Here is a 26,421-nt window from a genome sequence, read left to right on the forward strand (position 1 = left end):
TACTGAAAGACGATTTATGAGCCAAATTAATTCCAACTATGGAATTAATAAATATAACTTTTTATCGAAGGTGGTTAAAATGACCTCCGATTTTTTTGTATCGACAAGCGACTGTATAAATGTTGAAATTTTTGCCGATATGTACACGTTTCTTCATTTGTTTAATAAGGGCTTTCACATCTAGCCATTGTATGGAGGGATATTTTTGGGCTGGGTTGGACGGGGGATGCAAATACCTTATAATTAAAATAATTGTAAATGCATTTCATAGAAGGATATTTTACATTTGTTATATATCATACTTAATGAAACTTTGCTAATAAACCAGTAGTGCTTACTAACACATACTATGCTATTGACGCGAATTTAGATAAAAGAATATGGGATCGGCGATTGGGAGGAGGCTGAATAACCAACCAGCTATTAAATACTGAAGCTGGAATAAAAACTAGCCTTTGAAATTATGTACTAATGAATAACTGATTAGATTCTTTAAATCGACATTGAATCTCGTAAACAAAACAACACAAAATAGACGAAACACATTTATTATTGATTATTCACAATTCTGACTTTTGTGCAACATGTATTCCATTTGTCATGAAAGCTGCATCACCAACTGCAGTTAGAAACAACAATGTTATTACTAATATAATTTATTAAAGTGCAATGATTGTTTTCTATTGAACGGTTGCTGAATTAAATTACTCCTTGAAGATGGATAACAAAACACAAGCTGTTGTTGTCATTGTACACATGTGTTGATTTATGGCAGCCATTTGATTTCTGGCGCCGATAAACGTGTAGTCTTGCATGCGAAATATGACATTGTAACTCGTGCAAAATACATAATCTAAGGTACGTCCAATGCTTAATGAAACGACACACACACATACTGCAGAAAAAGGACAACAAATGACTATGCGTTCTTTGTTGCTCTTCGTTGTGTGACTACCGTGGTATAGGTGATAGCGTAAGCTATCTATTGAACCCAATTTCATTGGTTAAAACTGACACAACTCCATGCACAAAGCCAATCAAATGTTCCGTTTCTAATAAAGAAAAAGTATCAAAGGCCTACTTTATGCGAACGATTGACCCAGCCGCGAGCGACAGTCGTAATACCAGACAGCCATTCAACTGATGTAATTTATTTATTATCTTTGTATATACAAAGTTGATCAAAGTAAAATGTTAATAAACGGATTTTCTTGATCTGCCATGTATTACCTATTATAATATATGCATGCATCTCTAGACTTGTAGTGGTTACCTTGAGCCCCACAACAAATTTTTTTCTCTCACTTTTCATTTTGAATGTCATCATCTCAATTAAGTTTGAAGGTACTTATAGCATAACATATCATATCATATTCCATATCATATCATATCAAATAATATCATTGATGTCCCACTATTACAAGGTCGGCCAAAATGTTTGCTTACTAAATGTAGATGGGTTGAAAATTTTGTGTTATTAAATCCTCTCACAGCATGTTTTGTTACTAAAATAGACAACAGAAACGTGCAAATCCATTGATTGCATCACCCGAAACATTGCCGCTTTAGTCACGTCATTAGATAATTAATAACACCTAATCATATATGAATTATACATGGCTGTAAAGTCACTATGCACATCGGGAACACATAAGCCAAAAGTTTATTTCCTGAATTGAACTGTTGTTTCAAATAAGAGTGGTATGTGCATACATTGATTCATGTGTACTAACAAACCGTATGTGCTCATTCACACACGGTGTTTATTAACCTCATTGACAGTCTAGAGGAAACGAAGCCGTAGTAATATGGGATGTTTACAACACACTTCATGATTTTCTTAGTTTGAACTATAATACAAGCTTATGATGTATTGTTGCCCGATGTTTAACATCAGAAAAACGAAATGTGTACCGATTGCTTCATAGCGGACAGGTTTATTTCTCTCACAGTATTATCAGTTACTGTGTTAATTATTGTGGAATTTGGAGTTTATGTCATTGACAAGTAAATTTTATTCTACTATCAATGATGGTGCACGACAGGCTGCTGAAGATAAAACCACACCATAGGATGGCGATGATACTTGAAGCTGCTATTGCTCTTTTTGACGCACTTGCGCAGTCGCAAGAGACACGTGTTGAACAAGCTGCTATGAGTATCCCGGAGTAATAAAGAAGTTACGAACGTTTTGTACAAGCGTTCATAATATTAGAAGACATATTAAGTATCTGCGTTTAATGCTACGGGTCTCACCAGGTTCTTACTAACCCAATGGCATATCACCTCATATCATCTCATATCATCATATCATATCATCTCATATCATCACATCATACCATATCATACCATATCACATCATATCATATCATATCATATCATACCATATCATACTATACCATACCATACCATACAGTACCGTACCATACCATATCATACCATACTATATCATATCATATCATATCATACCATGTCATGCCATGCCATACCATACCATACCATATCATATCATATCATATCATGTCATATCATATCATAGCATATCATGCCATACCATATCATACCATACCATACCATACCATATCATACAATACCATATCATATCATACCATATTATATCATATATCATATGATATCATTGATGTCCCACTATTACAAGGTCGGCCACAGTGTTTGCTTAATAAATGTGATGTGATGTGATCTTGATTTTTAACGTAGCTTTAACAATTTTTCAGTCATATCGCTACGATGTCTGCAGTGTGGCAGTTTATAGTGATGTCTAGCACTGGGGCATCATGCCGCAGACATGTAGAATGATGTTCCACCCAGTCACATTATCCTGACACCAGACCGACCAGTCCTAACACTAACCTCTTAACTTAATAAATGTAGATGGGTTGAAAATGTGGTGTTATTAAATCCTCTCACAGCATGTTTTTGCTACTACAACAGACCACAGAAACGTGTAAATCCTTTGATTGCATCACCCGAACCTTTGCCGTTTTTAGTCATATCATTATATAATTAATAACACCTAATCATATATGGATTATACATGGCTGTTAAAGTCACTATGCACATCGGGAACACATAAGCCAAATGTTTATTTCCTGAACTGAACTGTTGTTTCAAATAACAGTGGTATGTGCATACATTGATTCATGTGTACTAACAAACCGTATGTGCTCATTCACACACGGTGTTTATTAACCTCATTGACAGTCTAGAGGAAACGAAGCCGTAGTAATATGGGATGTTTACAACACACTTCATGATTTTCTTAGTTTGAACTATAATACAAGCTTATGATGTATTGTTGCCCGATGTTTAACATCAGAAAAACGAAATGTGTACCGATTGCTTCATAGCGGACAGGTTTATTTCTCTCACAGTATTATCAGTTACTGTGTTAATTGTTGTGGAATTTGGAGTTTATGTCATTGACAAGTAAATTTTATTCTACTATCAATGATGGTGCACGACAGGCTGCTGAAGATAAAACCACACCATAGGATGGCGATGATACTTGAAGCTGCTATTGCTCTTTTTGACGCACTTGCGCAGTCGCAAGAGACACGTGTTGAACAAGCTGCTATGAGTATCCCGGAGTAATAAAGAAGTTACGAACGTTTTGTACAAGCGTTCATAATGTTAGAAGACATCACATATTTTACCAAGCGAATTGCGGATAGTATGACGGGGCAGTGACTTTGGAAAATATGATAAGTATCTCCGTTTCATGCTGCGGGTTTCACCAGGTTCTTACAATATTTTCCAAGCCACGGAAGTTGGATGCTTTTTAATGCGCACCTGACTGCATATGCGCCTATAACTCATCTGTTAATCCCGTTATGTATATAAGCCGCACAAAAGCACGAACAGTTGCTTTTTTATTCCTGCGAAGCTGCATTTTAAGATAAAAATGGTGCATGATGTGGTGGTAGTGGTGCACATGGGATAGGCCTCAGGCATCGCTCTTTTGGAGTTCTGCAGTGATAGCAAGAAACTTGTTTTAACCTTTATATTGTCTCCACAACTTCAGTCGTTTAGATGGACACCAGAAACAGCTCACAGTTATGCTAACTTCCAGCGACTGTTCTCGTCATTGCTTCAAATAGTTTCCTTCATGTCATTAGGTATAGAAATATTACTCTGTTCACTAACACTACCTCCAGCAGGGTCTTCAAGAGGAACAACACCATGCATTCCGTTTGTAGCTGCGTTGAATTTGTTGTGTTTCTGGCCAATTACTATAATGTAATATAACATATCTTTTAGAAATAACTCTGTCTTTTTCCAGACATGATGATTAAAAATGGCGTTACGTAAGCAGAAAGAAAGATTATTGCCGACGAGAGATTTGTCAAAGTGCTTCAACAACTACAACATTGCCATTGTTGTAGCATTTTATCTTGACCTTCCCACACCTAACTTCACTTTTCATCGGTGTGTTCCTCTGCAGCTAAGGTGCAATTTCCATAAGCTGATGACGGTTTGGTTAATAGGTGCTCTAAATAGTCTCAGTACTCAGTGTTTATCTGCTTTGCATCTGGGTTCCTTTATAATTTAAACCTGGAGTGTCAAGTCCATGTTAGTGAAGATACTTTTCCATTAGAGGTTTGTCTTAAAAGTCGATGTCAGGCGCTTTTCCTCTGCGCTACTCTAAAACTCATTTTCCTCCAACACGGGATTATCAGCCAGTACCGATGATCAGTACCGCTCGTCGATGTTTGGTTGCTTCCTCATGGTTCACCAAGGTTATTACTTTAAGCTTGGTGAGTGCAAATTACTCATAAAATCACCAAAGTTTTGAAAGTCTTCTGATAAATCCCACCTATGCCAACCGGACACATTTATTGCCTGAATTGCTTGTTCTAGCGTATTTATGTTGTAATACTTCTCACTAATGGTGTGGTCAATGTTCCTCGGTTGAGTGTACTCAAAAGCATATGGAATACATTGTTTTCAAGTGCAGTCGAAATATTAAACCATCGTGGTCTGTACAGAATTTGATGGAACCCCATTCGCGAATGTTTATATTACCTGCTGAAATCACTGGCCCACCTAGTGGATTAAGGAACACAACACATACATTGTTTTGCCCCAATTTCTACACTTTGCCAGCGACACAAACTACAGAGCTAGTGACATCTTCATCTATACTTACGCAGCGGTTGTTCAGATCCACCAACTAGTACTGAACCGTAACATTCTAGAAAGACACACTTTCTCCGTGTTCGAAAAATAAATGCTACCTCACCTTGAAATAGCTGCAGTATCGGAGGTTTATAAAATCTGAAGCTAATGAAATGCAGACTATGAATTCAGGTTCTGGTAAAATCAAGTAAACTTAGCTGTATGGTGTTCGACCACTGGTTGTGGCGTTAACACCCTCGTTTACATGTCAGACGAAATGATTACAAGTGGAGAACTGCAAGCGTTAATGCAAAGGTTTACCGCTTTAAACTTTACTATCATGTGAGAAAGATTATGAGCCAGATGAGTACCATATTCCACCTAAAACGTGATGGCGCTTTCGAAAGCAGCATTGACATTAAGAATACGAAGTGGTTTTTAACTACATCTTCGTGAATAGAGGGTACGAATGGCAGAAAGAGCACGGTATAAACAACGGAACAATGGGAAATCCTCCCTGGCAATATACTAGGACCGTTTATACATGAAACGGAACATATTATGTTGGGGTATTCAACAGGTGTAAAATGGGATGTATATTTTGCGCAGGATGAGAATGGAGTGACTAAAATGGGTTTGTGTACCTCATGTGTCATAAGCCGTCAGATTTCACCAACAACGATAAGGTGAGTTTCAGTCTTTACGTCTGTCGATGTTTGGATAAGAATTAATGCGCAGATCCAGATGCTTACCTCAACTATCGACGCATCAAACTAGTTTCTCACTCTCGTAAAGGCAGACATCGCTGGCGATGACTACGTCATAAGTCGATGGCTAATTACCTACTACGTAATAATACAACAAGGACTAAACTAGTTTACGTACTGGGGTGGCGGCGTTTACATGATTCCACATGACATGGAACTAAAATTTGGCACCTATAATGGAAACAACATTCAGGAGACGACTGACAACATGGTGGCCAGACTCAACATTGATGTCAACGCGGCTAGTAATCCAGGAATGAAGCCGCCAGTATATGCTCGCCAAGACATAGAGTAACAACCCCAAAAGACGAAGCATGAAGAAGTGGACTTCCAGTGGACCGGATGTGAAATACCTGTAGCAACTGCAAAAACTGCAACCATACAAACGTTTAGGCTTTAAGAGAAGACGAATGCCACGAAGCCAATTAAAAAGCTCAAAACGGCACTTAATGTGGTAGTATCCCTGATCGTCTTATAACCATCTAGTGTTTGTACCATGCGCTATAGAAATGTCTGCTTGCGCTTGCTCTGCTTCGCGAAGTAGTAACGCAAAAGAGGTGGACAGGCTACCACTATCGTGTTGGCTGGCGCCGCGCTTCTAGCGACACAGCCGATGACATTTAAAGCTGGGTGTTTAGTAACTACTCTTTGAGAGCGCCTCCAACCGTTTTTATTAGTATTTTCTGCTAGAGTTTTAGAATACCTGCAAGTTGCTTCACACTGTTTTTATCCATTCTATTGCTCCTTAGTCTTAGATACCAAAACTGGCTTAAGATGTGCCATCTCCGCTCTTGGTTCCGTCGTTGATACACCTGCAAGTACATTCATGCTTCTTATGAATCCCAGTTTGATGGTAATAAAGGCAGGTGAGATACCCAGTTTGAGGAAGCGTGCTCTTAGTATCTGGGTTATTTTTTGTTTGCATATTCGTGCAGAATAGTGTTTACTTTCTCCATATCTGGGTAAACTAGGTAGAAGGAGCTTCTTATTTAATGCTGGCAGCCTCTAGATGTGGCCCGCGTTTGCATTCTAGGTTTTTTATATGATCACTTAAATCAAAGTTATTCGATAACAGCGTTTCTTTCCACCCGAGTTAGCTAGACATTTCTACGATGATGTGGTAGTAAAGTTCTACAAGTTATGAAAGGAATTCGTTTTATAAATTCGCCACTCATCCTTTGAAGTGCGGCGTTTAGACCCTGGATCCCCTGTGGTGGGTGGCTGTTAGTTTCATGTTCTGATTCCGCTGGTCGAGTAGCTCGTGATCTGTCAGATTTTTGTCCTTAGGTTTCGGTGGGATTTCTTTTTGTAATAACTACAGTCTTTGTGTTATCTTTCTGCTTAATGTTATTTTTGACCTCTCAGTGTCAATCAGACAATGTATTAATGCGCCAGAGAGCTTCCTTTGCATAAGCATGCCTATTATATATGGAACCTTTTATATTTGTCCTAACGCTTGCGGTTGGTGAGGGGATGAGTTGAATGTACTATTTCTGACCTCAAGGTTACGTCAGTAGTCGTCCGTTTTAGACATTAACCCTCAGAATTTCGTTAACTCAAACTTTGTTTTTGAATATTGGTAGGTCTTAACCGCCGAGTTTTCGAAGGCAGTTTTCTATTTATTTCAGCTGCTTGTTGAGGGAGAGGACAATGAGGATTCATCTTCGAACGGGAGGGGGGTCATCTAGTCTAAATAATGTAGTCATGTCGGTCATATCATTATGAAACCAGCCTGGTTTCATGTTTCACGTTATCCATTTACACAGAATCAACTATTCTAGTTTGTTAAAGAGAGAGTATGTCAACTCCAAATGCACGTCTAGTATATCTTAATTCGAAAAGAAACTCGACCCATTTCACTTGGTCAATGTGAGCTTGGTTCAAATGGGATCCAGACCAGAAAAATCTCCTAAATGCTACAGAAGATCAGGATCATCTGGTTGTCAGATTTCCTAAAATGTTAATACGAACATCGCCATTGTGACAGGCACTAGTATACATGCTTTCACTGACGGGACAAACGCAGATCCTAATAATCCTTGGTCGCGCTATCGTTAAAAAAATAAGTATATAGCTTAAAGGAAATTAAATGATCTGCTTTGACGTAGCAGACATGCCGAGTGTCTACATTGATCTCTGGTAACAGAAGAAGTGAGGACCAACGAGGGCTACCAGGAAATCTATTATTTGTATATCTCGACTTTGAAGCGCTAAACGAATAGCTGCTAGTTTACTTGTCAGACCTTTCAGACTGTCACAGTCGACGTTAAACGAGTACGAAAGGGTGATCATGAGCACTGACATAGATGCGAGCTGCACTTAGGAAACGTGGTAATTCTGTATTCATGTATTGTATGTACGGAATATCAACCACACCACTCTCGCTATAAGTATTAGGTTAATCAAACTGTTATGACATAAGGTCTTAAAATATGTAATAAAAAGAAGTGAACCAACGCTCTAAACACATGATCAGTTTGTTGATTTTGCAAAGTTAAAATCAACAATATTTTATTTCTCTTTAATACAACATGAAAATTCAAGGGAAACGTACAATATTGTGAATCTAATCTCCAAATAATCATAAATGTAATATCATCGTTCAAAGGTATAGAATGTTCCAAATAAATTCCAATAACCTTCAACGTCCTGATGTACCACATGTTGCAATCCAGACTGTATTTCAATGAGTTCACAATATATCCAAAATAACGTGTTAATTCAAAGTCAATGATTGCATATTAATTCCAACGAATAGTTTAAAAACTAATTCTTATTATATGCTCATTTTATTTCTCCATTAACTTTACATTATCAGAATCGTTCAATATTTTACGATATTGCACACCTTCATATTGCACCCACGCGCAGGACACATGAGCTCAATAGTGTATTAGGATATACTTTGTAAACAAATCATGTACATTCGCATAATAGTCGCAATGCGTTTGGTTGACTAAATTTATTTCTGAATGAACTAAAGCAGACCATTCGTAGACTGCAACATACCAACTGTTTTGCTACATTCCACTTTAACTTTTTGATACATTGTTTCAAATTTTGCGACAGAAACCAGCTTTCGTAAAATTGCTTGGTACCTATAAATAACATGCAAGCTATAAAGGCATAAACTGTCTCCTTTAGCTGGTAATAAGAATGGCAACAAAACAAAATACTTACATTTTTACATCCAGAATTTCTTCAAAATGTACTTGCTTAGTTCTGCAAATCCGAATTACATGAGCCATGTCATGAGTTCTCAAGCTTGATTACACATTTAGAAATTGTACTGCAATTTCGACTATATTCCAAGTGCAATTACATCTTCCTTACTATACTCAAAATGAAATAAACATTAAATTCAATAGCGTCTTTTTGATAATTGCAATTGAAACACTTCATATTTTGCCCACATAATGATTTCAAATAGTAAATGACAGAACAAACACGCTTACAGATGTAAACACGCTTCTCCCGCACCGCTTCAATCCAAAATCACAAACTTTCGTCGAAAAATATACCAAAATCTATTCATTCCAGATCAAATGAAAAAGTTGTTGCAATGCGCATTCATTCACAATATGACTGAAAATTTCCATTTTAACTAGACATGCCATTTTCTTTCGAAAGTTATGTTAAGCGTGCGACTGACTTCAAATTTATATGGGCGGAGTTATGTGTGCATTAATAATGATGTTGTTGTGTAATGATAAATCTGCACTTGTGTATTTAGTTTGGAATATAGCATCCATTCATTTACGTTGTTTCTTGTAGTGTATTTTGTTTATATAATTAAGCCTTAGGTAGATTAAAAAATGAATACATGATAAAAAGGTTACTCCATTTGGATGGGAAAATATGAACTCGTTTTGTCGGATGGATATATTGCACTCCCAAGGTCGTGCAGTATTCCATCCAAAAAACTAGTTCATATTTTCCCTTACAAATGCAGTAATTTATAACTCTCGAATTATATCTGAACACAACTGCAAAATTTGATAAGAAATGGATTCTATAGACTGATCTAAGATATGAATTAACGATGAATGATTTGATTATCAAGTGCCTATTTATACACATTTTCAATTTACCTAGACGTGGGCCATTGCAACAGAACATTACAATCAAATTGTAAACAAGTTTGTGCCTAGATTGTTCTAAATGCAAATGCTATGCCAAGTTGTTATTTACAACTTACAGTCATATTCAAAAATGAGCTATAAACATAGTGTTTAGGTTGTCTACAACTTACAATCATGGATGCAAGTTACGCACACGATTAAATAAACCAACGCATACTCCTGTTTGAATATGCAACAAACTGCTCCGATTTCGCATGCAAACGTGCATAATTGTCAAATCCCGTCATCAGCAAGGTATAGGTGATAATTGACGGCATCCCAACCAAATTTGTACTGTACTGAAGGGCAGGCGCGATACAATCATTGGAAGGTCTAGATGTTAACGGCAAGGGAGTTTATCAAGTACGTCAAGCCGCCAGAGCAAGATTTAAGTGAGTTTCATAAACGTAAGATCGCCCTTGTCCTTCATATAAGGATATTTTAAGACCACATGATCTTTGGTCGGGACGAGAGACTGTTGCTATTGTTTGCAAAAACATATCAATTCGACATGTTATTGCTATCCTCATACTTGCTAATTCAAATGTATAAACTGAATTATTAAGAATACATATTATTTTTAATTAAATACTTAATTCCACTTTTAGATATTGCAGACGGTGGCAGAACAGTGACAGATGATGATTTACTGGAACACAACACGCCTTCAGTAATTGGTAATATTAAGAGTACCATACTTTGTTTTTATTTCATTGCCCGTTGAAAATAAACTAATAACATTAGTAGTTAAGTGGGATACTAGAGCGTCAATGGGACTTACCATTAAAAACACCCCTGGGAACATATAGCGTCTATGGAAATTTAACATTAACACCCCTGGGAACATATAGCGTCTATGGAAATTTAACATGGACGAAAAACCCTGGGACAATATAGCGTCAAGGGGAATTGAACATGGGAATATAGGACTGTTGAGCGTCAAGGGGAAATGGAACAGGGTCGGGACCCTATTTTAATACGGTCCCGACCTGATGGGTCTATGGAAATGGAACAGGGGTAGGCAATTGAAAGCCGATCTCTCTTCGAGAGATTGGAGTGGCCCTGAAAAGGGCCTTTGGATTTATGTTAATATGCCCTTAACATAAAGGGCATCTGCGGCATCTTCTTGTCCTCAAGCTGCGTCTTACTGCAGGGCCATAAATTAGAGTCCTCTTAAGGCAACCTTGTCTCTCCACGTACACTCTTCGTATCCACAGACTGGTGTCTGACCTGTGGACAACTGTCCACTTGGATCGGACATACATTAGCATGTCTGTCCTGAACATCATTGAAGAAACAAGGGTTGATGATTCGACTGTGGTCCACATCTTGAGACGACGAGCACAGGTGAATGAATGCTGTTAACTGCTCTTATTTATAGGTAGAGGAAGGATTGAAACGGATTGAGTTCATTGACTAATCCAAACACGCGTTACAAAATTCAGTCAGCCCGCATCCAATCCGAAGAGAACAGTCTGTGACGTCACGTGGTCTATATAGATCCACTAGCGCCTGTGCACTATCAATCCATGCGACAGTTATTCAACATGACGGAAACTCAGAAAACGATCCATTAGGGTGCACCAGTAGTGGAGACCACCCAAGGGAACCCGGACTTACTTTCAGAAGAGGTACATTGGGATTTTGTGGATTTTCTTACCTCGCAAGAATTTGTTCCGGAACCTTCGTCACCTTCTTCATTACCACACGTGGAGAATTTTAGACAGAGACAGATAGAAGAATTGGAGAAATTTATACAACGACAAAAGGAAGCGGAACAGGCTTTTCTTCTACAGCAACAACAGCAAGAAGAAGTAGCAGCAAAGAAACAAGAGGGTGAAAGTCAAACGGTATCGGTACTGTTAGACATTTTAGCGGAGTTAAGAAGTCTGAAACAAATGTACCAGACTTCTTTATTACGACCGAAGAGAATACGACCTTCCCGAGCTAAACACTCCAACCCTGTGACTAAGCCTACCGTATCACCCTTAGTGATTTCAACCAAATCATCATCAACAGTACGCAGTCCAGAAGTAGGCCTTGGCTGTGGCAAAGGCTTAAGACAGTTAAAGTTGATTGCTTAAACTCACCTCTACACCAACAAAAAAGGCCTTTTTCAAGGCCACCCACGTCTCTCGAAAAGAGATAGACTTTCAATTGCCAATAACTCAAAAAAAAACAAAACATTTTACCCCTATAGTACGTGTCTGAGTGCGTGAGTGTACATTCTTATTTTAAAATCAAAACTCAAAGACATTTACCTTATATAATTAATGTATTCTTTTATCAATAGTTACAATCCAATTCACAATTCACCGTCACAGTCTTTTCCTCCTCTTCCTCCTCACTTTCTTCCCTTCTTCTTTTCTTCTCTTGTGTCTTTTTCTTCACCTGTCTGCTATCTTCCTCCTCTTCTTCTTCCTCTGAAGAATCCCTCTCTTCTTCTGACTCCTCTTGTTTCTTGTTTGGGCAATCTGGTGACCAATGTCCTTTTTCTTGACAATAATAAAAGGTATCTTGACTTTTGTCTCTTTTAACCCCTGTTTTTCTTTTTTGACGGTCTGGACACTCTGAAGACCAATGCCCTTTCTTCTGACAGATATAGCAAGTATCTTCACATTTATCTCGAAAAGAAGGAGAGTAGTCCGAAGGCTGCTCCGAAGAAAATTTTCTAATGACCCCTCGCAAAGCTCTGATGAAAGGTTCGATTTGGCTAGTCTATTCCATCGTTGTGCTCGGTTAGAGAGTGAAATGAATAGTGAAAGGTCAAGGCACACACCCTTTTATATACGCTGGTCTGCCAGGACTATAAATTAGTCCATGCTGTTTAAATTTTAGTCATTTGACGTTTTTCACTCAAGATGAAACGATCCAATTCATCTGAGAAGAAAGAAGAAGAAAGTAAGAGGCAGAAACGTGATCTATCGCCTCGTACCAGGGCTGAAGTCTTGGCACAAATTCATGCCAGTGATTTTGAAGAGGACATGAGTGAACCAGAATCCAAACCCTCTAAACAAAGTTCACCACCCTTAGTTAACCCTGAAAGTACTATGACATTCGAGAGACAGAAAAGCGCTCCTCTAGAAAATTTAGAACCACGGCTTACAAATACACGGTGAAGTTTAAAAATTTCAAGTCCGAAGTACCGTTGGAGAAAGCAGAAGGGTTCATCTCCGGGATGTGGGATTCTTTACTTACCACACTCAAGCGACAATGTCAACCCAAAGAAGACGATCGCTTGAGACTTTCCATACAACACGACGGTTTGAAATCCCCTGTTTGGATCGAGTTTAGCACCCCTGCAGAATTGACTGCTTCCAAAGCCATGGACAAAATTCAACACGTACAACAATCCAATGACCAGTTTGACATCACCGATGGAAAAGCCACACTGGACATGACCCACGTCTCTCCTCCTCAAGGGACTGGACGCAAAAAGATGTTATTGGTGGACGACCTTCGCAACACCAAAACAAGCCTCGTCCGAATTAACAATTCTCAATACGAAATGTGTTTAGCCAGGGCTATCTTGGTGGGACGAACCTATGCCAACAAGAACGACACGGTAGAATGGAAAAGAACCTGGAAAACTATTCAACAATCCGACCGAGCCAAACAACGAAATGAAGCAGAACTCATGTTACAACAAGCCGGACTGTCCAAAGACACGCCCCGTGGCATTCCTGAGATGCAAAATTGCAAGATGTCCTAGGTCCACGCTACACCTTGAAAGTGTACCCTCAAGAAATGCGCGGACCTCTGTTGTTTGAAGGGAAAGACTTTAAGGACGGAAAATACATTCACGTCTATCATCACGATGACCATTTCGATACCATTACCACTATCACCGGATTCCTGGGATACGGTTATTATTGTGAGAAATGTGACTATGGCTATAACAATCGAGAGCAACACAAGCATTGTGGATCGAAATGCTCAAGATGTTTCGCCTCTCCACCCTGTCTGAGCGAAGGACAAGAACCAGTGCATTGTCCTGCTTGTCTGCGCACGTTTGTCAGCCCTGCCTGTTACCAACAACATCTGAAAACACAAGTTTTGCCTCCCACGGACTTGTACCATCCCGTGTTATCACCATTGCCAAGGCAAACTGATGTTTCCTTTGTGCCGTACTTGTGCTGAAACGTGCAACCAAGACCAACCTTGTCAGCACAGCCAGGAAGAACGGGCCTTGACGGGGACGTGGGTTAGCGTGGAATTGTTCAAAGCTCTGGACATGGGATACCAACTGTTAGAAGTGTACGAAATTTGCCACTTTCCCAAGACACAACAATACCACAAGGGTGACCCGGCGCGGAAAGGCATTTTCGCCGACTACGTGGATGCCTTTTTGAAACTGAAACAGGAAGCCAGCGGCTATGCTTCCTGGTGTCACACTCCCGAAGACGAAAAGACATTCAAAGAGAAATACTGGGCACAAGAAGGCATTACTTTAGATCACATCGAGAAAAACGAAGGCAGGCGATCGTTTGCCAAAGTGATGTTAAATTGCTTGTGGGGAAAAATGGCACAACGCCCGTGTTTACCCAAGACGGAATATTTGACCGAACCTTCCCGCTACTTCCAGATGTTTCACGACAAAACCAAATACACGAAACACGTAGACGTCGTTCGCGAGGATTTGATCTTGGTCAATTACGAAGAAGATCTGGACTTTGTACAAGACGACCCTTTTGGAAATGTCATCATTGCGGCTTACGTGACAGCTGATACTCGGTTAAAATTGTACGAAGCTTTAGAACTGTTAGGGGAACGCGTCCTGTGCTTTGACACGGACAGTTGCATTTACATCCATCACCCGAGTCAACAGCACCCTGACATCGAAGGAGACCGTTTAGGAGCCTGGACAGACGAGCACCCAGACGACAAGATTCTAAGTTTCGCCAGTGGTGGTCCTAAAAATTACGGTTACGAATACAGGGACAAACAAGGAGAAGTGCACACGACGTGTAAAGTGAAAGGATTGACTCTGAATTATCGTACCAGTCGTGTGGTCAACTTTGGCGTATTGAAAGAAGCTTTGCAGTCTAGAGAAGATGAATACTTTAAAGTGACCACCTATCAACCGAACAAGATTGTACGTTTACCCACTCACCACATCGTCAGTCGACCCTTAGAAAAAGTCGATCAAATCATGTACCAGAAGCGAGTGCGACTTCCCAATCATTTTACCTTACCGTATGGACACGTTGGTATTGGTCTGTATATAAAAAGGAACCCTAGGCAAGATCGATAGTTCATTGTGACTACCAAGACCAAGCGAACAAGATGAATACTTTCAGAGGAACACAAAACAAGTTCAGACGGGCACAATTCAAGTGTGGGACTTCTGAAGTGGAATGCGATTGTGAGCCTTGCGATGGGAACGATGCTGTACGCTGTGACCTTAGCGATGCCGTAAAGCATCATGGGAACTTTGTTCTCACTACCCCTATCATGGAAAGTGATGCTGTGCGTGCCAAACCTGAGGGATGCGAAAGCGATGCCGCTCGTCCTCTTGGACACTTTACTGGGTTTCATTTTAAAGGTGGATGTTCACCTTCACGTCTACCCCCCTACGGATGTCATCCAGCCCTGAGCAAACTCATGTCCATATCACCCAACCCTCATCGAAACGAACCTGTGAAAGACGAATATTCGTTTCCTGTGCGTTTGTCGGAATACTGCGACTTTGCAAATCGTCTTCAATCGTTCAAAGGAAAATGGCCTAAGTATCTGGGAGGACCGACCCCCAAAGAATTAGCCAGAGCCGGATTGTTCTACTTGGGCGAAGGAGATAAAGTTAAGTCTTCAGTTGCGGTGTGTCACTTCATCACTGGGAACCGCAAGATTCGGCCTACGTAGAACATGCTCGATGGTCACCGAATTGTCATTACTTACCCTTAGTGGGACCGAGACATTGAAGTAACTTACATAATCTGTTTATGGATACTTTACAAGAGAACATTCGTGCTTTGCCTGTGGAGTTGAGAGAACGCATTTACCGAGAGCTGGTCAAAATAAAAGTCAAACGTAAAGAACAGTTGCATCCGTTACGTCACCGGTGTTTGAACCACTGGTACCTGAATGCTATACAAGGACTGATTGAGTTGAAAGTGTTCCATTGGATAGACATTGATCAACGACACCCTGGTTATAAAAAGAATTGGTTTGGTATGGATGATTCTATCTACTACATTATAAACGTACTGGATCCAATTCCAGAGGAAGAGTTAACGAATTACGAACATCTTTTACGCAATGTCAACTTAGTGAAAGAGGAAACTTCTGAACGAATTTCAATGTGTAGATTAGTGATGAAACGATTTAGATTCGCCAATGAATTAAAACCATGTCTGTGCAAACGGTACATTTCTTGTCTCAGACAAAAGAGGATTTAGTATGACCTATTCATGGATACTTTACAAGAGAACATTCGTGCTTTGCCTGTGAAGTTGAGAGAACGCATTTACCGAGAGCTGGTCAAAATACAAGTCAAACGTAAAGAACAGTTGCATCTGTTACGTCACCAGATCTTTAACCACTGGTACCTGAATGGCATAAGAGAACTGATTCGTCAGAAATTGTTTCAGTGGTCAGACCTTGTTCAATACTTCCAGCGCCCCGATGATCTACATGTTGATCATTTTGGTTACTTCGAGATTCACCTAGTGCAACGCATTGAGGAAAACAAGTTAAAGGATTACCGACATATTTTACGTGGAATCTACTTAGCGGAAGAGGAAACTTCTAAACAAACTCTGACGTTTAGGTTACAGTATGCAAGATTTAGATTCCCTAATGGAGAACGAAGATCTCTGGCTAGAAAGTACGCGTATTGTTTCCGAAACAAAGAGACTATAAAAACATGCTGCCATGCCACGAGTATGTCACATGTAATTGAACAGATTCCGTGGAAGGAACTCAATGACCATATTCAAACCGTGGATCATTACCATCGATTATTAGAAGATCTGTATCCATTCAATTTGGGTCGACAAGTGGTGTGTGTCTTAGTGACTTGTGTTCTGGGATTTCGTTTACCAGCCGATTCCTTGTGGACTCTCTACGAACAGTACTTACCACCTCAATGGCCTTAAATGGTCACGAAAGACTAATTTTGCTCAAAGCCTTGCGTTTTCATCTGGATACTTCTCGACCTCTACGGGAAAAAAAGATTCGACAGTTTTTAGCTACCGAAGACGTGTATGACGATGTGTGTGTAGCTTGTGACTTGCACCCCCATTGGACAGATGTCCGTGACTGGAAAAAGGGGGATTTGAGGCTTGGACCCAAGAAGTGGCCCAGTATGCACGAGAGTTGTTGAAGGAAAAAAGTTACTTTTCAACCTGTGTTAGTGACATTGCCAGAAGAACCCGTCACCCAGGACAGGACTGACGTGGACAGACCTGAAATACCCTTTCGGGAGGACACTTGTGTGACCTTACCCTCTCTAGAACTGGTCAGAACATTACCCAAAACATGTTGTACAGACACTTGTGTTTATTCCACATTCATGGTTATCATGTGCCTTTTATCGTTGTACTTAAGCCTTTGGCTTTTATGTATTTTTGTCTTTCGTGTCCATGTTTAAAACATTCAATAAACGTGTCCTGAAAAAAGTATATAAACTCTCGTCTTGTCTGTTTTCGTGTCACAAGTGACATTCCTAACACTATGGCTACCTCTGCTGTCTCTGCTCCCTCTTCCTCTACTGTCAAAGTCATCGACGAACACTTAGATCGTGCCAGTTGGGAGGCTTTGTATATTCGCCATCCCTTTAACATGCTCATTGCTGGACCTAGCGGTTCAGGCAAAACCGACTTCGTCAAACGCTTGATCGAACATAAACATCATTTGATCGATCGAAAACCTCAGCGCATCGTGTGGTGTTACAAAGAGTGGCAATCGGCGTACAGGCTCTTGCGAGAAAGTCAAGGCGATTCCATCGTGTTTGTGGAAGGCATTCCTAAAGAAGACGACGGCATCGTCTCTGACTCCCGTCAAACCCATTTGGTCATTTTCGACGACATGTTAGGAGAAGACGAAGAAGAAATTAAACTGTGGTTCACGCGCAAAGGGCATCATCGTAATACCAGTGTCGTTTACATCACCCAAAATTTGCTTCAACAAAGTAAAGCCCATCGCACCATCAGTCTCAATGCACATTACGTGGTCTTGTTTAAAAGCCCTCGAGATAAATCGCAAGTGCAAGTCTTAGCCCAACAGTTAGGCACGACATGGCTGACTCAGGCGTACGACGATGCCACTCAAACTCCACACGCCTATTTACTCGTCGATTTGAAACCTACGACCCCCGATGATTTGCGATTTCGTACCCACTTCTTTCACCACTGGTGCCAAGACGGAGGGCCTGTCCTGTACACGTCTCCGTCCTCGACTTAATTTCATTCCACAAAAAAATCTATAAAAACCTCAGACACTTTTCGTCTCTCTCACACAACGTCAACATTTCGTCCCTTCAGTCGCATCTTAGCGTCAAACTGATTCGTGCCAGGTATGGCATCAGTCGAGAAAAAAGCCACAACACGAGCTCGTGTCTTAGAAGCTAGTCTCAAAGAAGTCTTACGATGGTTCACGGTGACAGCAAGTCAATTACTCCAAGGGATCATTCAGATTCCTCATCAAACCAAACGCTTTTTTGATCGAAACAAAGTCGCTTTGACCCAACTGGCCGATCCCCGCATCGACACTCAAACCAAAAAACAAATCATTTTGAAACCTGGAGGGAGCAATACTCTAGGAGGGGTCATCATTCGCTCTCTCTTAAGATGGGATCCTAATGCCCCCAAAGTTCTCCCCAAGAAAAAAGTCAAACGAAGCTCCAAGAAGAAGAAAAAGACCAGGTCCCCAAGGAGAACTTCTCCAGTGGCGGGACCCTCCTCTAACCAGATACCACCCCGGAAAAAGAAAAGAAGCCCCCAGAAAAAGAAACAGAGAAAAAGTCCCCAGAAAAAGAAAAGTCCACAGAAGAATACTAGTCGCAAGAGAGGCACTTCGGCCAGGATGCAACCTTACACTCGTAAACCACGACCTGCCACGGCGGTGACTGCGTCTCCGGCAGCCTCAAGTTCATCCACTTCTCCGTTGATGACACCAAGAACTGAAGAGTACTTGGAGACGTTGATCACACCAAGAACGTCTCCGTTGATGACCCCAAAAAGAATTTCCCCAGTGGCAGGACCCTCCAATTTAGTGGCAGTGGCTGCTGCTCACAAAGTACCTTCTCCCAAAATCAAAGTCCAAGAAAGATCGGGCATGTTACAAAGTTTACTGGACTTTTCCAAGCAAGAACTGACTCGATTTAGTCCGTTGCGTACCCCTGCACGACGTGTCATGCCTGTCCTGAAGTTGATACGGCGTAAAGACAATCAGTGGCGACGCGTTGCAGTATAAAAAAGCCTGTGACCGAGTAGGGGTAAAAGTGTTTTGGTGCTCCTGAAGATTCAATGATGTCACCTTCCAAAAAACATCGCTCTTATAAACAACCCCAAGGAAAGAAAAGGAAAGGACTGCCACCACGTTTAGTCAAACATGGGGACATGTTATCTGTCCTGTCCAAGGCTTCTCCACCCCTACGAAAAAAAAGTCATTCAATCAGCTTCCAAAGAGGTCATCGGTACCAAGTGCGAATGTTGTTTGAACGTCTTGAAAGGCACGATCCCTTTGTCCAAACACCAGAAAGAATGCTTAGGCAAACATCGTCACGTTCTTCGCCAAATGGTTCAAAAGAAAATCCCCCTTCGTCAAAAGAAGAAGATGTTGGTCCAACGTGGAGGCATTTTACCCCTCTTGTTAGGCCCCTTGCTGAAAGGAATCTTGGGATCCATGTTGGGAGGACTGGTGGGAGCAAGATAAAAAGACCCTTTGAAGTCCCAAGATCTCAGAATCGACCCTTGACAACCCCATGGAAGGACGAAAACTAGCTTTAGTGCCTTACAAACGATGGATGGAATACCATCGTTGGCAAGAACAACCCACCCCTCATTTACCTCCTAATCCCCATCTGAGCGAAATGTCCCAGTTACAACAAGAATTGCAGTCCTTGATGGATCGCCAAGATTTGTCCGAAACAGAAAAATCGTAAAAGAACGGTCAACGCTTGCAACGACTGCAACTCTTTCACCAGAAAGCTTTAGACGAAACAGCTCTACCCACTCTGAAAGATTTTAAGACCTTGATGAAAAGTCCAGCACCATCACCAGTACCACCACCACCACTGCCAGTGACCAAGACAGAAAAAGAAGAAGAAGAAGGGTTTCAAACTCCACCAGAAAAAGTACGCAAGTTAACCACACCACCTACCTCCAGAACTGGATGGATTAAAAAGATGATGACCACCCCTTCTTCATCACAAGAGAAAAAGAAAGTGAAGACAGAAGTGAAGACAGAAGTGAAACAAGAACCGATATCCCATGTTCCGACATCCTCCTCTGCGACACCTATTGCTGGTCGCACACGCAAAGCATTGCAATCGAAGAAAGTACCCAAAGAGAAAAAGAGTAGCATCTTCCAAGAGTGGGTGCCTTATTAACACACCAAAAAAAAATGGAAAAAGTCTTAGCCAGCATTTACTACGATCCCTCCCATCCTGCAGGTTACGCAGGAGTTCAAAAATTGTATCGTGCTGCCAAAATGCGACTGAAAAGTCTCCGTTTACCTCAAGTGCAACGATGGTTACAAGAACAAGCTACCTACACTTTGCACAAACCCATTCGACGCAAGTTTTCCAGAAGTCGCACCCGAGTGGAAGGCATCGATCATCAATGGCAAGCCGATTTAGCCGATGTCTCTCATTTGGCCAGCTACAATCGTGGCTCCAAATATTTATTTTGTGTCATCGACGTCTTTTTCAAATTTGCCTGGGTCGTACCCTTGACTTCCAAATCGAGCAGCGAGTTAGTGCGAGCCATGCAACGAGTGTTGCAACAAAGCGGTCGTCACCCTCTTCGATGGCAAACGGACAAAGGCACCGAATTTCTGAACCAAGCTTTCCAAAAAGAATTAAAGAAACGTGACATTCATTTTTTTACCACCGAGAATCCCGAAACCAAATCCAGCATCGTGGAACGTTTTCAACGCACTTTGAAAGAACGTATGTGGAAATATTTTACGCATCACCACACTCTGAAGTACAACGACATCTTACCGCACCTGGTGCAAGCGTACAACCAATCTTACCGTCGAAGCATCGGACGTGCCCCGCAAGAAGTGACTCCCGACAACGAAGTGTTGGTGTTTGAGCGCCTGTTTGGTACGTCCCCGACGAGGGCTGCCCCCAAGAAAAGTTGAGTGTTGACAGTAGGAGATTGGGTGCGCATTGGCAAAACCAAACGCACTTTCGACAAAGGTTACTTACCTAACTGGACTACCGAATTGTTTCGTGTCACTGGGCGAGTGCATGGCCGTCATCCTGCCGTCTATAAATTGGAAGACATGAACGGTGAAGTGCTCAAAGGAACGTTTTACTTACCCGAGTTACAACGTGTCACCAAAAAAGAAGACGACGTGTACGACATCGAAAGCATTCTCGAACGCAGAACCCGTAAAGTGGGCAAACGACGTGTCAAAGAAGTCAAAGTACGTTGGAAAGGATATCCACCCAGTTTTGATTCTTGGATCGACGCTTCGCAAGTCATCGACTATAAAAAGAAGTGACCATCATGCCCTTTCACACAGACGCAGCTACGTCGACCACTCCTTCACCTAGTTCTTCTGTGCAAGATTTACAAAAACAACCCTTGTGGGTGTGGTGTGGAGAACGTGTGCCTAAAACGCAAATCGTCTTTTTCTGCCAAATCTTCGTGGTGTATTGTAACATCGGGGCAGCCATTGCCAATTTGAGTTTGCAACAAGGAGACAAACAATTGTGGACCATTTTATTGAGTAGTTGCATCGGTTACCTGCTTTCCAATCCGTCCCTGAAATTCTCCTCGAACGGGAACCACGGGAACCTTGTGTCCAGTGCCAGTGTTAGTCACCACTCCAATACCAACAACAACCCCATTTTGGGCGGAGACACGCCTCTGACGTCCAGTAACCCCTCGAACAGCCACAGAATTCTGGAAATATGAGTCACCAAAACCAATTTTACTTAACCTTACCCAGTGACAGTTCCATGGAGGTGTTTCCCAAGAACACCTTGTGCTGTTACACGGCCAAATTACCTGAGACCATCCCATTAGATCACGAAGCCCATTGGGAAGTGGCTTTAGTAGAAATCATTCACCCGACCCAAGTCCTCAATGTCCTTCCCAATCAAAATTTTTTTGATGTGGACGTTCATGACGAACCATTGCAACAATACTTGGATACCTATGGCAAATATGACAACAAAACCCCTGGCACAAAAAATCAAAAGCACACCACCTATCACTTGTTCGTTCCCCCAGGCTATTATTTTAGTGGTCAACATTTGGTGAGCACCATAACCTCCAGGTTTAATGTTGTGTTTCTGAAAGCTTTGGAAAGTGTCAAAAAAACTGTCACCATGGAATACCACAAAGCAGCTCGTCGCTTCTTGATGAAATTTGACGGGAGTAAAATCGTGTCCATTTTATTTTGTCCTATATTGTTTGACATATTGGGCGGAGACATGGACATGAGAATGGCCATGCTCAAGAAAAACGAATTACCAATCATTTACGACAACGAGTCTTTTAGCAAGTTATTTCGTGCCCCGGTAGAACTGAACCAAGGACTGAATTTGATGTTTGTGTACTCCGATGTGGTGGAGTACAACGTGGTGGGACACACCTCTGTGCCGTTACTGCGTGTCATTCCTTTCAAAGTGGATTCTGCCACAGTCACTGACAAGGAAGGTGGAAACATTTATCACGTTCACCGCGAATTTGTACATCCTCACTATTTGCCTGTCAGCAGTCGTATTTGGACACGGTCAACATTGCTATAAAAGGAGATCTGGGACAAAATATTCCATTCACCAAAGGAAAAGTCACGGTCAAACTCCATTTTCGAAAACGGTTCTCTCACGATTCGTAAGTCATGTATCCAGTGTACCGAGGGGTTGCTCGACAGCGAGGACACGGTTTAGGAGATATGTTAAAATCGGCCTTTCGTTCGGTGACCCCGGTGTTGAAACCGATGGTGACACGCGGATTGCACGCCTTGAAAGATGCGGCACTGACACAAGGCAAAGAATTTCTCCAAAATGTCATCATCGACAAACAAAATCCTAAAGAAGCCTTCATGAGGGCAGGCATAAATGTCTTGCTACAAACGGGCAAAGACCTTTTGGGCCGACGAGACACACCTATAAATGCCCTGCACGCTACCGAGTCAAGCATTCAGCAAGAACAAGGCAGAAAGAGACGACGACGAAACCACCCTTTCACCAGACTTCACACGTCTAAAGCTAGAAAGACAAAGAAAAGAAGAACCGTTCGAGACTTAGACGTTTTCGATTATTGAGAAAGAGAAAAAATGATGAACCGAGAGTCTTGCGCCTGTTCCAAGTCGGAACTGGATCTGTTTGCCATGCCCGCCACCATGATGACCATGCAAGAATCCCAGTGGGTGGAATTTCATCCCGTCTCCTCTTTGACGGATTCCGCCCCCATCGAGTTTGAAATCAAAGGACAACCCGAAGATTACATCGATCTGAATAGCAGTTACCTGTATTTGAAAGTGAAAGTGATCAAAACGGACAACACCAATCCAGGAGGCGATGCTAGAGTAGCTCCTGTCAACAATTTCATGCATTCCTTGTTCAGCGAAGTGGACTTCTACTTGAATAACAAACTGGTCAGCAGCAGCATGGATACTTACCCATATCGTGCCTACTTGAAAAATCTCTTGACGTACGGAAAAGAAGCCAAGAACACTCATCTGGATGCTTGCGTGGTATGGAAACCTGACACGGCAGGTGTAGGCACGTTTAGCGACACAGTCCTGATAGAAGATGACAATCCTCACAATGTGGGGTTTAACGACCGTCGTAAGAAAATTCTGCAAGGGCGAAATTTAGAACTGATGGATCGTTTGCATTTGGAAATGTGGTTACAAGAAAAGTATTTGTTCAACGGGGTGGATATCCGTCTGAGACTGAATCGTAGCAGTGCCGCTTTCCATCTGATGGCCCATACCAATGAATACAAAACTATCATTCAAGAAGCCCGACTTTACGTGCGTCGTGTGGAAGTGTTACCTAAAGTGATAAACGACGTCAGTCAGACGTTGAGCAGAACGACCGCCAAGTATCCGATACGACGCGTAGAAGTGAAAACGTTCACTATTCCCGCTGGACAGCGATCTATGATCGAAGATCATCTGTTCCAAGGACATTTACCCAAACGTTTGATTGTTGGTATCGTCAGGAATTCAGCCTTCAACGGAACCCACGATCAAAATCCTTTTGAGTTTCAACATTACAATGTGTCCAAGATCGAAGTCAGTCGCGACGGGAAGACCTTGTGTACCCGACCCTTTGAGCCCAACTTTCGTGTCGCAAAGAATTATTTGAGATCGTACTTGTCCCTGTACGAAGCTACCGGACAGTTAGGAACCAACACCATACGACGATTATGCAGGAGGCTATGTTTGTGGGGTTTTGATTTCACTCCAGACCAAGGCAGCGACGAGGGACATTTTCACCCTATAAAATCGGGTCAGATTCGTGTGCAACTTCAGTTTGCAAATCCACATCCAGATCACACAGTGAACGTCCTCCTGTATGCAGAATTTGACAATACCATAGAAATCAACAGTTTGAGCGAAGTCATTCTAGACTATTAGAAGCCATGGAAGACTGTTATCCCTCTTTGCCTAGTGGAGAAACTTTGAAGATAGAATGTGAGGAGACCATGGAAGAAGAAGAAGAATCCCAAGAAGAAGAAGTTATCATGATGAAGTCAAGATGGCCAGAACAAGAAGCCCATTTAGTCTCCTGTTTTGCTACATTCCTGACAGATGTAATGAAAGAATTGATCAAGGAAGAGTGCTATGGATGTCACAACTATCATCCCAGTCAAATTCAACACGACAAATGTCTGATGTTAAGCCAAGAAGAAAAATTGGACGAATATCTGGACAAAGCTTGGGGTGTCATCGAGATAGAATTCGTGTTGAACGAGTGGTATATAGGTTTGGATAAACATTCTTCTCCATTAACGTCTCTGGAGCGCCGTCGCATCAAATCTCTCTTGGACCAGAGTAAGAAGTCGGAGCTAAACATCTTTACTTGTCAGACATTTTTAAGCAAAAGGTCAGGATCGAATTGATGACTTATCATTACCTGTGAAGAAGAAGAATAAAAAAAACCACACAAAACATGGATACCTGGGAACTTTATTACCTTTTGAACCACAGTTCGTACACGGCTTCTTGGAATCCTGTCGTCTGTGCTAAAGATGAACTCCCTCATCGCAAACCTCAAGATCATCTAGCTTATGTGATCAACACGGACGACATTAATCTCCCAGGAACCCACTGGGTAACCGTCTACTTTCCTCAAGAAGGATGTATGGAATATTTCGATTCGTATGGATTGCCTCCTTTGGAAGACGATATCATTGACTTTATGAGAAGAAATGCTCAGACCACCCGATTCAATAATGTGAAATTACAAGGCACAGATTCCTTGGTGTGTGGACAATATTGTGTGTATTTTCTGCATCATCGCAGCCTGGGCTATTCCTTAGAACATTTAGTGACTCATTTTGATCCACGTTCTTCTTCTAGAAACGATGTGAAAGTAGATCGATGGTTTTGTGACCATTATGCTTATCTTTTGTCTCAAGCTAGGAAACGTAGTGTCCATCAATGGCCTAATGACTTCCAACAGTGGAAATCACAATTTCATTCACAACGTTGTCAGCCCTGTCCAAAATAATGTGTAAATTGAAAAAAAATGTTTCTGATTTAAAAAAAGATGTTTGATGTTATATTGTTGGATTACTGCTAAAAATGTTAGAGTTGTTGGTTAGTGTTAAGTGATTTTTGAATAAAAAATGTTTTGTTTTGAAAAAAATGCCTTTGTCTTTTGTTTGGCTATAAGAATGTTGATTCATGCTCTTTGACTTCTCTCTATCTCTCTCATGACACTCATTGATCCTTCCGGCTCGAAAACCGTGTAGGGATGTTTTCCTTCACGTCCGCGCTTTGACTTTAAGAACCGGGTAGTTTCCAGTCTAACCATCCATTGTCGACTCATCCTCCTACGAAGATGTGCTCCAAACTAGCTAAGCTCAACGAAGCCTACGTGAATTTGCATAGGGTCAGACACAGTCTGATACCGAAGCCTGAAGAGATAGAGAATGTGAGAATGCTAAAAGTCACTGAAGACCTGATAGAAGAGCTCTTCAGAGAAGAAGTGAACAGGGAGAAAGAAGAATGGACAGAGAAGTACAGACTTCAGAGAC

The 26,421-nt window shown here is 41.4% G+C and overlaps 1 protein-coding gene across 7 annotated transcripts in view; it reads left to right on the forward strand.

Annotated features, from left to right (window-relative positions):
- LOC149808529 (uncharacterized) overlaps positions 1–26,421 on the forward strand; it is a 140,852-nt gene that overhangs the window by 101,367 nt on the left and 13,064 nt on the right. For all 7 annotated transcript variants that reach the window (XM_089978613.1, XM_089978628.1, XM_089978587.1 and 4 more), the window contains one exon: positions 10,633–10,701. In XM_089978613.1, the coding sequence (XP_089834739.1) occupies positions 10,633–10,701 (69 nt within the window). The remainder of the gene's footprint in view (positions 1–10,632; positions 10,702–26,421) is intronic.

This window comes from Sinohyriopsis cumingii, chromosome 1, assembly GCF_028554795.1.
Source record: "Sinohyriopsis cumingii isolate HCF-2022 chromosome 1, ASM2855479v2, whole genome shotgun sequence".
Taxonomy (NCBI): Eukaryota; Metazoa; Mollusca; class Bivalvia; order Unionida; family Unionidae; genus Sinohyriopsis; species Sinohyriopsis cumingii.